This window comes from Juglans regia, chromosome 1, assembly GCF_001411555.2.
Source record: "Juglans regia cultivar Chandler chromosome 1, Walnut 2.0, whole genome shotgun sequence".
NCBI lineage: Eukaryota > Viridiplantae > Streptophyta > Magnoliopsida > Fagales > Juglandaceae > Juglans > Juglans regia.
Genome location: NC_049901.1, coordinates 1,468,823 through 1,483,657, shown reverse-complemented (window position 1 = coordinate 1,483,657; position 14,835 = coordinate 1,468,823). Strand labels below are relative to the sequence as shown.

The 14,835-nt window shown below is 37.4% G+C and overlaps 2 protein-coding genes across 2 annotated transcripts; both read left to right on the top strand.

Moving 5' to 3' along the window:
- The first annotated feature begins 1,289 nt into the window (after window positions 1-1,289).
- LOC109001375 (membrin-11-like) lies at window positions 1,290-4,332 on the top strand. Its single transcript, XM_018978625.2, has 4 exons — window positions 1,290-1,633; window positions 2,263-2,383; window positions 2,498-2,644; window positions 3,969-4,332. Exons 1-4 carry the CDS (start codon window positions 1,368-1,370, stop codon window positions 4,125-4,127), a joined length of 693 nt encoding a protein of 230 aa, XP_018834170.2. The 5' UTR covers window positions 1,290-1,367; the 3' UTR covers window positions 4,128-4,332.
- Window positions 4,333-5,417: 1,085 nt separating this feature from the next.
- LOC109001374 (CLP protease regulatory subunit CLPX1, mitochondrial-like) lies at window positions 5,418-14,290 on the top strand. Its single transcript, XM_018978624.2, has 15 exons — window positions 5,418-6,722; window positions 7,049-7,110; window positions 7,331-7,428; window positions 7,564-7,643; window positions 7,954-8,004; window positions 8,693-8,767; window positions 8,854-8,931; window positions 9,812-9,868; window positions 11,973-12,043; window positions 12,137-12,236; window positions 12,375-12,479; window positions 12,924-12,986; window positions 13,096-13,218; window positions 13,374-13,532; window positions 14,023-14,290. The coding sequence occupies exons 1-15, from the start codon at window positions 5,811-5,813 to the stop codon at window positions 14,095-14,097; spliced, it is 2,109 nt and encodes a 702-aa protein (XP_018834169.2). The 5' UTR covers window positions 5,418-5,810; the 3' UTR covers window positions 14,098-14,290.
- Window positions 14,291-14,835: the final 545 nt, after the last annotated feature.

Below are 14,835 nucleotides of genomic sequence, written 5' to 3'. Positions count from 1 at the left end.
TTCATATATTTTTAAAACATTTTTAAATATTTCAAAAAAAAATACATAAATATACTAGTAGTCAATTTCTTAACCATTAAAGAAAATAAATTCAAAATGCATGAGTGATCAAATCCAAGAGACAAAAATATAGGGCAAAGTTGCAAGCTACCATTTTCCTATTCCTAGCGTCTTCTCCGATCGACTCTAAGAATGATAAAGGCACTTCCCTCTTATTTGGGACGCCAACTTGATATCTCAAGTTATTGATATACATGACTAGACAAGTATTGCATTATATCAAGATACGTGCTACAGTTATAAAGAGATCTCATAAAAATGAATTCACAAATTAATATGATTTTATATGATACATTATATCTACTTTACAATAAAAATAATTTTACAATCTAATATACAATATCAAATTATATCAATTTATAGATTTATTTTTATAAAATATTTTTCTATCTAAAACATTTCTCTTAAATCAATATATGCATACTTTCTCACGTGTCACTCACACGTGAGTCTCATGTGTTGCCATGTCATTTCATGTCCAATACTAACATGGGTCGCTTTGTATATTTTACCAATTTCATATGTTTGGCATTTGACCACCCTAATCTTTCCCTTACTGACGTGTTGGCTACACTTCCTATGATCGTTGCTTGCCCACCTTGGATGTTATGGCATCAAAATTTGTAATTTGCTATCTCATTATTTTCCATCAAAATTGAAGTTGAGGCATTGCTTCATCTTTGATGAAGAGCATATATCTATCCTATAAATACCCATAATAATTTATAGAAGTACATCCCTCTCCTCTGTCGTGTGTCCTATTGGTTCAAATTAATCAAAGATGCCCATTACTCTACAGATCGTGTGTCCTAGTGGAAATTGATATTAACTAATCAATATAATTGTGTGACTTTATTAAAAATAATTTTAATTTTACGAGTTGTAGTTGTATATTTTCTTTAAATGCCAAGAAAATCATATAAGGAATCATTTATTTGGCGCACCTTTTCTCTTTTTCTTTTAATAATTATTGATAAAATAGCTTATAAGATATTGAAAAATTATAAAATTAACAAGAATTATTTGTTCAAAAAGAGAGAGATCAACCGCATAGCTTTTTAACTAAAAAAATAAAAACACAAATACAAAAGAGGAATATTTTAATTATATAAAAATAATCTCATAAATTAATTTAATTTATCGAATTTTAAAATTATTTTAATTATTTTAATAACAAAATGAGTTGTTTGAATGAATGACGGGGCATGGTTACTATGTATATAATCAATCTGATTAAGCAGGAGGAAGGGGCGAAAAAACAACACAATCTCCTCTGCGAAGGGAACACGGGAAATACTACCGTGGAAATGGAAGCAGCAGGAGGAGGAGGAGGAGGAGGGGGGAGTACGCTGTCAGAGATATACCAGAACGCGAAGAAGTTGATGTTGAGGACGAGGGACGCGATGGAACGCTTGGAACGCCTTGAGTACTCGAGCGGTAGCGTTGGGATGGACTCTCCGGAGCTCTCATCCTCAATCACCAGGGACATTACCCACATCCAATCCCTCTGCGTCGAGATGGACCGCCTCTGCCGCTCCCTCCCCTCCAAGTCACACCGCGATCTCTGGAAACGGTGAAATTTCTCTTTCTTTCTCCGATGAATCCTTGGGGACGGGGACTCAATTATTATCGTTAGGGTTTGAATTTTGTTTGTTATATTTCTTGGCCTTATTCATATCCGATTAATTTAGGAATCGATTCATTTTAATACCGCGCGAAAGGCCATTCCAAGTAGTTTTTCACTGGGCGACCAAATACCTTGTAAAGGAATCGTTTCAAATCAAATTATTGGGTCGGTGATAGTTTTCTTTTATGTATGTTGAGCTTTAGTTCAGATCCTTCAAGCATATAGGTACCAATAGTACTTTCACGAGCATTGGATCTGCAGTTTGTATGAAACTTACAGTATATAATGACCGTTGCATTTTTTTGATAGGATATACAGTTTGTGTGACTTTATGCGGTATACAAACAGGAATAGGATCCTTTCCACGTGTTAATTTATACCATAACAACTTATGCTTGTGTGCATGTTTTGGTAATTTCTACTATGAATCTAATGCCTCTTAGAAACACAATGACCAAAGCAAGCATGTTTTGAACTAGATTAGATACTATCCATTTCAAGTGAAATGGAGAGGGTACTTATTATAGAACAACTATATTAGTGTTGATGCAATTTAATTATCCTGTATAATGCAGAAAAGTTGAGCAAGTAGGAGAAGAGTCTGAATCTTTGAAACAAAGTTTGGATAAGTATTCTTTAAGGAATCAGAAGAGGATGATGGAAGCCAAAGAGAGAGCAGAGTTGCTTGGAAGAGCTGTATGTAATTCTTTCTTTAGCTGGCGCTGTAAGCCAGCGGTGGAGATTCTTTTTGGTTTGGCAACAGAATTATTTTTCGCTTCAGTATCTTACCGATATATTTTTATGTTATAGAATGGGGAATCTCACGTTTTGAGAATATTCGATGATGAAGCACAAGCAAGGCAGTCATATCGTAACTCTGCCCGGATGTTGGAAGAAGCTAGTTCAACTGGAGAGGCCATCCTGTCTGCAATGTCAGGCTCAAGGGAACGTCTAAAGGTATCTGAAATTCAGCCTGTGTACTCACGTGTGCTCACATTCTGTTCTCACAATTACACATATCTACATATATGGTTCATACAATAGGCTGTTGTTGATAAAGGATGGGACTGTGAAATTTCAATATAAGCAAGAGAATGTCCATATTGACTTTTGTCATTGGATTAGTTTATAAGAAACTATCTATAATTGTTATAGACTAGTTCGACATGTTAGATTACTAGGTAAGAAAATAATTTCTGTCTTCACTAATCAATGTTCTGGTGGCAACTTATCGAAAAATGATCTGGTGGTAATAGATCTGGAAGTTGCTCAGCTCTGAGATTTGGTGGTAGTGTTATTTTTTTTTTCCTTTTTTTATTTTATGACGTGGAACCTCACTAAGGTGGGGCCCTTCGGGCTCTCCTGGGGAGAAAATCCTGAATCCATGAGGTCCATGACCTCATGGATCTGTGACTAAATGGAATGAAGAATGTTTAGATTGGATAAGTTCTTCACTTTGGGTGTGGAGAGATCCACAGGGCAAATATATTGCTTTCCTTTCTTTATGACACTTTTAACGAAAACATACCGACAATGCAACAGCTACTGCTTTCCCCATGTTAGACTACACAGCTGCACACATAAGTGCCAACTACCTATACACATCTAGTAACATGGACACTAATAACTCCACTAACACGCTAACTCTTAAATATCCCTTAACACACCAGCATACTAACTTATGACAGTTCCACCACCCACCAACTGCTTCCATAACTAATACACATTTGGTAAGATAAACACCCCTTAAAAATGTTGCCTTCGGTTGACTTCAAAACATTATTGCTTTATAATATTGTGCTGTGGTACATGAGTCTCATAACCTTGGAATAAAATTATCTCAATTTCACTTAATATGAAAAGTATCCATTTGGTACTAAACATTGGGTGTTTTGATAATATCATTTCTTGAAATGTATATCAGCCATTTCAAGGGAACCGAAGACGTTAATCTGTGGATTTTCATTTGGTATATGATTGTGTTAGGTGGTGGTCCCAGTAGGCTCTCTCTTGGATAAAGACATAATGATATGAGATAAATTATTAGGCATCCCTGGATATGCTGCATGCGAGTTGGGGTTCTTGATTGCCATGCATGATTCCTTTTTAGGTAGTATTCTTATATTCTTTTGGATTGAGTTTAAAATTGAAAAAAGTAAAACCAAGGTCTAAACTGCTTGGGACAGATAATTTTCTCGACAAATAGTGGTAGTATTTATTGAGTTGAATGTTGCAGAGGAGCCTGATAAGTAATTCTTACATACTTTTTTCCCTGGTTCAGAAAGCACACCGGAAAGCACTCGATGTTCTTAACACAGTAGGGCTTTCGAATTCCGTATTGAAGCTGATCGAGAGGCGGCACCGTGTTGATAATTGGATTAAATATGCAGGCATGATTTTGACACTCGTCATTGTGTTCATCATTTGGAGGTGGACATGATGATCCACTCTTTGGGCTATTTTACGTGTAGTTCGTTTCCTCCATATGTTTTTTTTTCTCCCTTTCCTTGATGCAGTTTTACATCTGAAATGTAATGAATGATATTGTACAAACTACAAAGGGCCAGCCCCGTCACTGAGAATTCGGTTTTATAAAATTAGTGTACTAACGGAAACTATATACTACCTCAGGCTTCTTCTCTTCATGTCCGTGTTTGAAAACTCAAATGCAGTGCGTGCAGCTCCATTTTCAGGATTATATGTTGCATGTTTTATGGATCCCATGTTGGTTTAACATTGCATGTGGCTGCGTGGCGAAAGTGTGATTAACTGGTAGTAAGTTTGGCTTGTTAGCTTGCGTTTGTCTTTATTTGAGCCTGGTTTTTCCAAACTGATGATTAGGTTGTGTTTGGATGTTGAAATGAGTTGAGTTGAGTTGAGATAATAAAATATTGTTAGAATATTATTTATTATTATTATTATTATTTTAGGATTTAAAAAAGTTGAATTGTTTATTATATTTGGTATTGGGATTTGAAAAAGTTGTAATGATGAGTTGAGATGAGTTGAGATGAGTTTTAGTTCCAAATGTACCCGTTTGAATTAAAAAAGTGTTACATTTTATTTTATCTCATCTTATTATTACAATTTTTTTTAAAATTTTTACATAAAATATAATAAACAATTAACAATTGAAATTTTTAAATTTTAATTCAAAATTTTCAAATTTTAAAATAATAATAATATTAAAAAATAATATTTTAACAATATTTTTTTTAATTTTTATCTAAAATCATCTTATTTCATATCATCTCTGAATAATCTATTAGTATTTTTTATTATGGTATAAAGTAATTGACATGTCTAATATTTTGGTTGGGAGAAGTCTCCTCAAACTGGACCACGTTATAAGGTAAGTGTTCCAAAATTGGGATGAGATTTAGGAATTTTAGCTTAAATCCATCGCACTTTAATTTAATTTGCGAAATCTACTTAAGTAATATTAATCATTAAATTCATAAAAAAAAAAAATACATTTTTGTCGAATTCGACCCGTCGCTTGTGCCTAACGTTCACATTGGCACATTGCGTCACGCAAGAGCAAAACTGCAAGAGAGGGAGAGAGGGGATTGGAGAGTGGTTCTGTGGCCTATTTTATCTAAATCCTCACCGATCTCGAAGCCACCAAATAACATCTCTGTTTGGTCAAGACGCCACGTATTTTTTTAAACAAAGGAATATCATATCCTAAATCTGGTATGAATTTATTTACGAACCGAGTCCGAAACATGTCAAAGAAAGGTTGGAAGAGAGAGGTAGAGGGAGAAGAAAAAGGAAAGGCAGACGAAACCAGTTTCGGTCAAGTTCCGATAAACACTCGCAACTCGCAGCCTTTATCTTTACTTATTTGCTTTTGTTCCTCTATTTTCTCCCCTCCCATGCTTTCTGTGCCTTTCCCCTGCCACTGCCAGTTATCTCTCTCCCTCGCTCCCCTCCTATTCATTCACTATATACATACATACATAGTTAACATCTAAACTCTTTGTAGTCGTCCCTCTTTCTTTTAACTCTCTTTTTCTTTCTCGCATTGTTTCTTCTTCTTTTTGGATTGTTTCTCTAAACAAGAAATAAAAAAGTAGAGTCTTCCCTATCAGCAAAAATAATAAAGGCAACTTGATTGCGAATGTCTGGAATCTTGAGATGGATGAACAAGGTGAATCGAATGACGCTGCTGCTGATCTCACACAGCTCCCGTTCCAACCACCCCCAACGGTTCACGCAGGTATCGTCTATCTCGACCCACCTGAACCACCTCCAAGTGGGTACCCACCGCCGGCGCGACTCTCTTATCGGAGTCCAAGAGCGTTACAAGTGGGACCACAGTGGCTCTGACAGCGATGGCCTCAAACATAACCATATCCGCAAGATTCGTGCGGAGTCCAATTGCCCTCGCTGCTTCAAGCACATGGATCTTCTATTCTCCTTCTCCAATCGCCACAATTTAGCCCCTCCGGTTCCGCTTGGGACCTTGGATGATGTTGATGGTGATCATGCTCATCATGCTAAGACCGGAGCAGCCGTCAATCTCTGCCCCAATTGTAAAACCGCTTTCTACTTCCGGCCCCACCGGATTGTCCCCCTCCAGGGCAGCTTCGTCGAGATAGGCAGAGTCAATAATACACCTACCAGACCCAGGAACAGCAACAAAGCTGATGGCAATGGTAACGGTGGTGGAGAAGAGGATTATCGGAATAATAACACTATTGCTAACACAAATAATCGGTTGAGGGCCTCGTTTTGGGACAATTTAAGATCCTACAGTTCTGCTGGGGACCCGCCAGAGAATTGGGCTCCCCCGCCTTCGGGAAATGGCTTGGCCGTCCATACTCCTCCCGGGCCGCCTTTTGCGCCTGGGGTTAATGTAGTTCGGGCGTCAGGGCCCGGTGGTGGTGGCACTGCCGGTGGCGGTGATGGGAGAAGTAATGGAGAGAAAAACGCATGGGGCGGGTCGAGTTTGGGCAAGGATTTGCCCACGCCAAAAGAGATTTGCAAGGGTCTGGACAAGTTTGTTATTGGCCAAGATAGAGCCAAAAAGGTCTTGTTTTTGCTCCTTACCCTTTCTGTGCATAATCGTACCAATCCACAGAATCTTCTACCAATGCATAAAATGCCCATCTTGATGCAAGAAAGATGTTAAGGCATTGTTTTTACATTGTTGCTCCTCTGAGCTTTGCCTTTTGATATCATGTTTGACTTCCTTAGTTCCTTAATTGTGACTCGAATCTTCCACACGTAGAAGATTATTCCTTGTATTACAGTTTTCCCTATACTTATAATCCTGGGCATTTGTGAGAAATGGAATGCACATTCAGCGTTTCCTCTTAATCTCTTTCTCTGAGAATTCTGTTGTTTACACTGCAGGTGCTTTCAGTTGCTGTACATAATCACTATAAAAGAATATATTATGCATCCCTGCGGAAAGGGTTAGTTTTCAAAATGCCATTAATTTACTCGTTTCGTGAGTCCTATAATAAAAGATATGGAACTCTTTCGGATCTTCTTCACCCCCCCCCCCCCCCCCCTCTCTCTTCTTCCCTCGAATGGGAACAGATACTTCAGCTCTGAGGGAATGGTTTTCTGGCCTTTTATTGTCATTTTGTGTTTATCTAATGGAACTGAACTGCTGATTGTAATACATACTAGGCTAGGAACAGAATCAGGAATTCCTGAGAGAATGGATGATGACGATAATGTGGAGCTAGATAAGAGCAACGTCCTTTTGATGGGCCCAACTGGCTCAGGTACAACTATATCGAATTCTGTTTCTTCTGTGACATGCACTGAAAACCATTGGATGATCTATTTGAAAGCCAGCGTATAGAATCTCTGAAATTGTAAGATCAAGCTGCCAATCTGACCTACATGTTGTGAATCAGGGAAGACACTGCTTGCAAAAACACTAGCTCGATTTGTGAATGTGCCCTTTGTCATCGCTGATGCAACAACTTTGACACAGGTATGCCCATTTCTCATTGATATATCTATGGAAATTATAAAAAAATATGCAAACATGGAATCTTAGCGTACTGAACGTGGAAAAATCCGCATCAGCTTTAGTGAATTTTTAGCTTGCTTGTTATCTATTACTACCTACTCAATTGCAAGCAAACTTCATTTTGGAAAGGTAAAAGTTGGCTTGCTCTGATATTACTTTAACGATTTTGTTTGGCTACATTCTTATGGGATGTATTTGTTTATTTATGGTCATTACATTCAAGTGAAGGAGGCAAATAATGCTGTAATTTCCTTTTGTTTTAATATTGCAGGCAGGTTATGTTGGAGAAGATGTTGAATCAATCTTGTACAAATTACTTGCGGTATGCTTCATTTTTTGCTTCTTTAGATTACAAACTGAAATTTATTTGATCAATCGTGGAAGCATGTTGCTACCATGACCTATTCTTGGAGTTCTGAAAGCATCTCATGATCTTTGCAATGGTTTGATTGCTCTTCTTTCATTGTATTTTTTTGTATGACCTTTTTTTGCATGCTTTTATTTATGTAGGTTGATCGATTTTTGTAACAAGATACTTGTCCATTTAATTTATCAAGAAGGGAGGTACTTGTAAAAAAAATTATCAAGAAGATGGGTTACTGAGGAGATATTGCCTCCTTTACTTGAGATGAAAATTTTACTACGGTACAGAGTGTATCAAATTTGTTTTGACCCACTGATCTGAACGTTTGATCCAATGATCCCAATTGAATCCTGAGCAAAAGAAAAAAAAAGTGAATAAAGTCATTTTAGGAGAATAGCTTTTGGCCATCACGTCTGATGTGGGTTAACATCTTCAGTTTTTTTACCTTTCTAACTGGGTGTTTTTTTTTTTTTTTTAATTTCAAAAAAATCAATATACTTTTGCTCCAATTTGGTCATATAATTTAACTTTCTTTTGTTTTGTATCTTCAAACATCAAGTTGAGCATCTTTTAGCCTTTCAGCTTGTGCTTGCGTTTCTGTTGTCACAGGATGTTAATTTGTTTTCGCTTGTCTTTTGGCATTTAGGCGGCTGAGTTCAATGTACAAGCAGCTCAACAAGGGATGGTGTATATTGATGAAGTTGACAAGATAACTAAGAAGGTTCTGTGATGTTCTGGCATCATTTTTATTTGGTTACATGTGCTGGTATTTAAATGCCTGAACTATTCTTAACTGTGATTTTTCAGGCAGAGAGCTTAAACATTAGCAGAGATGTCTCTGGTGAGGGTGTCCAACAGGCATTATTGAAAATGCTAGAAGGAACAGTAAGTGAATTAGTTCTGCAATCTGCACTGCTGTCATTCTCTTCAGTTTATTTATTTATTTATTATGCATTTTCCCATCAAAATCTTTTTGGATGAACTTTGCAGGAATGCTGGTTCTGGTTTTTCTACTTGTTGATTTCCTGCAGGTGAACTGTAGAATAGAAAACATAGAAAACACATGAGAGTTATATTAGCATGTTAGAATGTAATACAGGGGGAACCAACATGTACTTTGGCCCCTATAGGCTTCTCAAACTATATGCACAATGTTGAGCTTATTTCTTGTGATGTCTATATGATGGCATGCAAGTTATCATAGGTCTACTTTTAAAATGATCTAGGGTCTGTGTAAAGGAGACTTAAACTTTGTAATAAGCAGTCGAACACATGTTCTTCTGAATTGAACTATATCAGAGAGACTAGCTGGTATCACATTGAGGGCTGAGTAAATTGGAAGGGATTCCTTGGAAAAGGTGTAAGCTAGAGAAACCTCTTGCTTGGAATGAACAAAACAGTGTTTATTGCAAGGGATAAGAATATAAATGGGGATGAGGCTGTTGAAGAGCCTTGTAGAGGAGTTTGAGTTCCTAAAACAATATATTGGAGATTAAATCTCCATCAGAAGGTGGTGGCCCTAAAACCCAATAAAAGAGTTGAGTGCAGCGGGTAAGCTGCATGTCAATGTGAAGGCACTTGCAACAGAATCAATGTTAAGTTATCTGCATTAATTACGTAGGTTTTGTATATGCATTTTAGGGCTCTCATAATTATATGTCTCTTTGTTCATTGTAAGTTTTCATTTCTATAAAGAGATTACTTGTTGTAAAGTTAGCATCATCTTTGTTAGAAGTCCAAACTAAATTATCTTTTTCTTGTGTAGATAGTCAATGTTCCTGAGAAGGGAGCAAGGAAGCATCCTCGGGGCGATAACATACAGGTATAGTAGGCCTAAAAATGTTCGTTTCTCGGTTTCTGTTTCATTATTTCAAATTATGTTCTTGTTACATATATTTCATATGAGATTCATCATTCTTTTTTATTTACACATTATACGGGATTGATCATTCTTGCATTGTTTCAATGCCATTTTGTGAACTAGTTGTATTTAGCTTTCTAAAAGAAGAAAATCAAGCATTTTATTTTCACTTGATGTTTCCAAGATTCTTTTTTTTATAAGTAAAATGAAAATTTTATTAAAACTAAGGCGCCATACGGAAGTTCGTGCCTGCTTATCCTGGCTACAATAACTATCAAACAGAAATCCATCTGAAGAATGGCACTTGTATATACTAAGGCGTGGGTCTGTACTTTCCCCTATTAGAGAAGGGCGAGGTTTGGAACCCTCAAGCAAGACATGATCTACATAATAAGACATCGTAGTGCCTAGAGATGCAGGTACGGTTCATCGCCTTACTTATCCAAGCGTGTTGCCGGATAGTCTGATATGCCATACTCTAATTTTCCTGGGCCTAGCCCACTTTCTCAACTCAAGTCTTAAGTTCAGCGAATTTCATTGTTGACAAACACCTATGCTAATAAGACAAAGAAGTGGGGAGTCTATGCCTTGAATGAATCAGTAACAATGAATTAGTGGAAGAATAATTCTTCTCATCAGTTACTATTCACTACCCACACCCCACATCCTATGAAAAAAAAAAAAGCTGTGGAACTGAAATAGGCGAAGCCAATGTACACAGGGGAGACAATGAGGGCTCTTTTGCTTTGTGTTGAAGCTGTCTCTAGCCTAAAGGTGAATTTAGGGAAGTCCGAGATGGTGTTGGTGGGAGAAGTGCCTAACATTAGAGGATTGACAAGTATTTTGGGCTGTAAGGTAGCATCTTTGCCTATGAAATATCTGCGTCTTCCTCTTGGGGCCACCTAAATACATCCTAGGAACCTGAAATTAAAAAAGAAAATCATGAACACTAGTTCCATTGAGCACTATGGCTGAAAAACAAAGCAATAAAGCGTTCACAAAAATATTACGAAGTTCCTCCAGTGTGTGCTCCCTATCTTCAAAGCACTGCTCATTCATTTGGATCCAAATACACCACATAAGGCACAAAGGAATCATCCTCCAAACTACAACCACCTAAGGACAACCATGAATACCAACAAGCGAATAAATCCGCCACCCTCAAAGGCATCACTCAAGCCATGCCAATTCTACAAAAAATCTCATCCCACAATGCCCTTGCCACCTCATAGTGCAACAGTAAATGATCCATTGATACCCCATTCTTCTTACTAGTAGCACCAGTCCAAAACAATGAGACCACGCTTCCTCAAATTGTCCATAGTCAAGGCTTTCCCAAGAGAATCCATATGAAGAAAGATACTTTGGAAGGCACATGAGACCTCCAAATACACTTCCATGGGAAAGAATTAAAACTCTGCGATGCCAACAGCTTGTAGTAAGATTGAACTGTAAACTTTTTTGCTCCTTTTTGGGCCTCTGCATCCTATTTTCATTGTTGCTACCCAGCCTTGTAGAATATAAAAGACTGAAGAATTCAGAAACTTCATTCAATTTCCCAATCATGAACAGATCGTAAAACAAACATCCCACTGGTAAGAACCATGAGAAAGGACTGGCAGATCCGACACAGAGGCATCCCGATCAATAACAACGTGATAGAGAGCTGGGAACACCCTATTGAGACCGAGATCACCACAACAAATGTCATGCCAAAATCTGATCCGAGAGCCCTCACCAACTGCGAAACTAATTTGAGTGGCAAAGTTCTTCCAGCCCTTATAAATTTCCATAAACCCACCCCATATGCCCCCTCACCTCAAACATTTTTGCTTTGGTCTTTTTTTACTTATTTATAAGATTTTCAAATTTGATTGAAAAATCTGAAAGGCATAAACCAAGTACACCGGATGTATACAAGAGAAACACCTATTAAGTTCTTCTTTGGTCTTCTATTCACCTCTTTAGGATTACCTTGTTTGTAGGCATGTAAATATTACCAATTTGTTTGGTTATCTGTTGCTTCAGTTACATCGTTGTTCGAATTTATTTAAATGATTTGCAGATAGATACAAAAGATATCCTTTTTATATGTGGTGGAGCATTTGTTGATCTTGAGAAAACCATTTCAGAGAGGTAATTCCTTTTTAGATTTTCCTTTACAGAATTCCTCTACCCTTTGTTTTTTCTTTCCCTTTTAAGATATCCTTCATTTTTTCTCTTAACCAGGCGTCAAGACTCTTCAATTGGTTTTGGAGCACCTGTTCGTGCAAACATGAGAACTGGTGGAGTAACCAATGCTGCAGTGACGTCATCCTTACTTGAGTCGGTGAGAAGCAAGATTCTTTAAAGTCATTGAAGTGGGAATTTAAAGTTTGTATTTTTCTCTTATATATATATTATTTTTGCTTTGTCTTTAGTTAAATTATTCTTGTCCAGATTATAAAGTTGCTTTTTGCACCTTCAGGTTGAAAGTGCTGATCTTATAGCATATGGTCTCATACCGGAGTTTATTGGACGTTTTCCAATTTTAGTTAGTTTGTTAGCTTTAACTGAGGATCAACTTGTGCAGGTAATGCTGCGTTATACTTATTTATTCTTTTTTTTTTATGCTTTATACTTTTTTTTTTTATTAACTTCTTGTTTGTTTAAAGCCCCTGTATCCCGTAATTGGGTGCTTCTCTTGTATATATCTTTTGTACTTAAGTTGCACCTCTTTTTGGTTTTAATGAAGATGACTTATTCAAGAAAAAAAAAAAAAAAAGCCTTGTAACATGGTTGGAACTGTACTGTGTGCTTGTCTTAACTGCATTTTTAAGATTAAGAAATGTGTGTGTGTGTGTGTGTTATTTTTACAGTCTGATGTTAAAAATGGTGTGCTAAGCTTTGTCTGAACCACCATGATATCGCATTACATTTTTTTTAAAATTTCTTAAGTATGCAAAAGATTATGGACAGGATATTCCTCCTATTTGGAACATATAAAATTTACTTGTGTTTTGCTGTGGTTGTAAAGGTCCTCACAGAACCAAAAAATGCTCTTGGTAAGCAGTACAAGAAATTATTCGGCATGAACAATGTAAGCATTTTTTTTCCTACCATTATTGTGTGCTGTTCTCTCTCACTCTCTCTCTTCTTCCAAGCATAGCTTCACCTCCTGGCATTAATGATCTTTCACCCAAATTCAGGTGAAGCTACATTTTACAGAAAGAGCATTGAGACTGATTGCCAAGAAAGCAATGGCAAAGAATACTGGTGCCAGGGGTTTAAGGGCCATACTGGAAAGCATTCTTACTGAAGCCATGTACGAGGTATGCAATTGTCTCTTTTGGTTCTCTTGCTGTGGCTGAATGACTTTTGTCATTCTTAACTATGCTACCACAAAACCTTTGATTCCGCTTGGAGTAACTTTTATATAACTCTTTTTATTCACTTAGAGAATCATACAAGTGCTTGTACTATTCAGATTCCAGATATGAAGACAGGAAATGAGAGAATAGATGCTGTTGTGGTCGATGAGGAGTCAGTGGGTTCAGCAGATACCCCTGGATGTGGAGGGAAAGTTCTCCATGGGGATGGTGCATTGGAGCATTACTTAGCGGAAACCAAGTTGAAAAAGTCAGAGGTAGGAGCTCATATATTGTTTGTGGGCAGGGGGCCTATTCCCATCCATGCATCTGTCTGAGTTTCTTAACTAATTTCGTCTATTAAATTATCAAAGGTGTGATAGTCCTGACCTCTGGACGTTTTTTGAAATTGGTTTTCAAGTAACCATCCTGAGTCGTCAGATCCCCTGGTTTCCATGAGAATAGCATCCCTGCCCATGGAACATTAGACTACTCCTACAAGCAGAGACTGATGATGGATACCTATTAGTATAGGATGATGGTGTAGGTGACCTTTAAATCAAATGGTAGTTCCTCCATTATTCGAATGGGGTTGGAGGGTGCACTGCTTGGTTTGGTACTCATCTGGATGAGTGCGTAACTTATTATTCAAAACATAACTACAGATGGCATATTTTAATCTAGTTTTGTTGGGCTTTTGACCTAACTTCTGAGCACTGATCTAGAGCGAGTTTGGTAATTATGTGGCTGGTCTTTGCATGTTTGCAGGATAATGTCGAGGCAGCGGAGGGAGAGTTGCAGGAGGGTGACTCAGATCTGTCATCTAGAGCCATGAGCATGTAACATCATTGCAAACAGAGTTACTGTTAGGATGCAGCAAATTTCTGTGTTATTGCTAATTTGTAAAAACCACATCCATATATAGGTCGGTGTAATTTATCCCCTTGTAAAACAGAATACCTTGGGGTTTCATGTTCATTGGATTAGAGGGAAAATGAAAGTAAAATGTAGCATTGCTAATTTATGCAGCACACTATCTCTTGCCTTGTTAATTAAGTTTATAATGCAGAGTCAAATTCACAATGGGGTGTCTGTCTGTTTAGTCGTTAAAGGCAGCCACTCTATCAAATATGGTTAGTAAACGTGGAGGAAGGATTAGTGTAGTGTGGTGCTTGTGAGGCCAGTGGGGATTTGTTTTGTTTCCACTTGTCGCTTTCCCTCGCTCAGTTTCAGGTCTTCTAATAAGATTTGATTGGTAGGACTGGTTTACATGTTTGAGCGATGTAAAATCTAATTAATTATATATATATATATATATATAGTACAGGAATCTTCACTATTTCAAGTTTATTTCACTTGCATCTATCTGCCTAATTAGCTTAGAGTTAGATTCGGCACTCGATAATTTGCCATTGCAACTGAGGGCTCTCAGCGCCCTGCATGGTGGCTCAATTCAAGCTCGCTCCAACTGATTTAGGGAAAGTTTTTAATCACATGGATGCCAGATGATTTCCAGTGTGTGTGTGCGCGCGCGCATTCAAGAGAGAGAGGGGATTCCCAATTCTTAATAATAATCGAAGT

What these genes read in the sequence shown, in the direction of transcription:
- LOC109001375 (XM_018978625.2), top strand. Translation starts at nt 1,368, where the DNA reads ATGGAAGCAGCAGGAGGAGGAGGAGGAGGAGGGGGGAGTACGCTGTCA. An exon ending in CACCGCGATCTCTGGAAACG is followed by an intron (nt 1,634 to 2,262) that starts GTGAAATTTCTC and finishes TGTATAATGCAG; the next exon opens with AAAAGTTGAGCAAGTAGGAG. An exon ending in CAGAGTTGCTTGGAAGAGCT is followed by an intron (nt 2,384 to 2,497) that starts GTATGTAATTCT and finishes TTTATGTTATAG; the next exon opens with AATGGGGAATCTCACGTTTT.
- LOC109001374 (XM_018978624.2), top strand. Translation starts at nt 5,811, where the DNA reads ATGTCTGGAATCTTGAGATGGATGAACAAGGTGAATCGAATGACGCTG. An exon ending in GCCAAGATAGAGCCAAAAAG is followed by an intron (nt 6,723 to 7,048) that starts GTCTTGTTTTTG and finishes TTTACACTGCAG; the next exon opens with GTGCTTTCAGTTGCTGTACA. An exon ending in TCTTGTACAAATTACTTGCG is followed by an intron (nt 8,005 to 8,692) that starts GTATGCTTCATT and finishes TTTGGCATTTAG; the next exon opens with GCGGCTGAGTTCAATGTACA.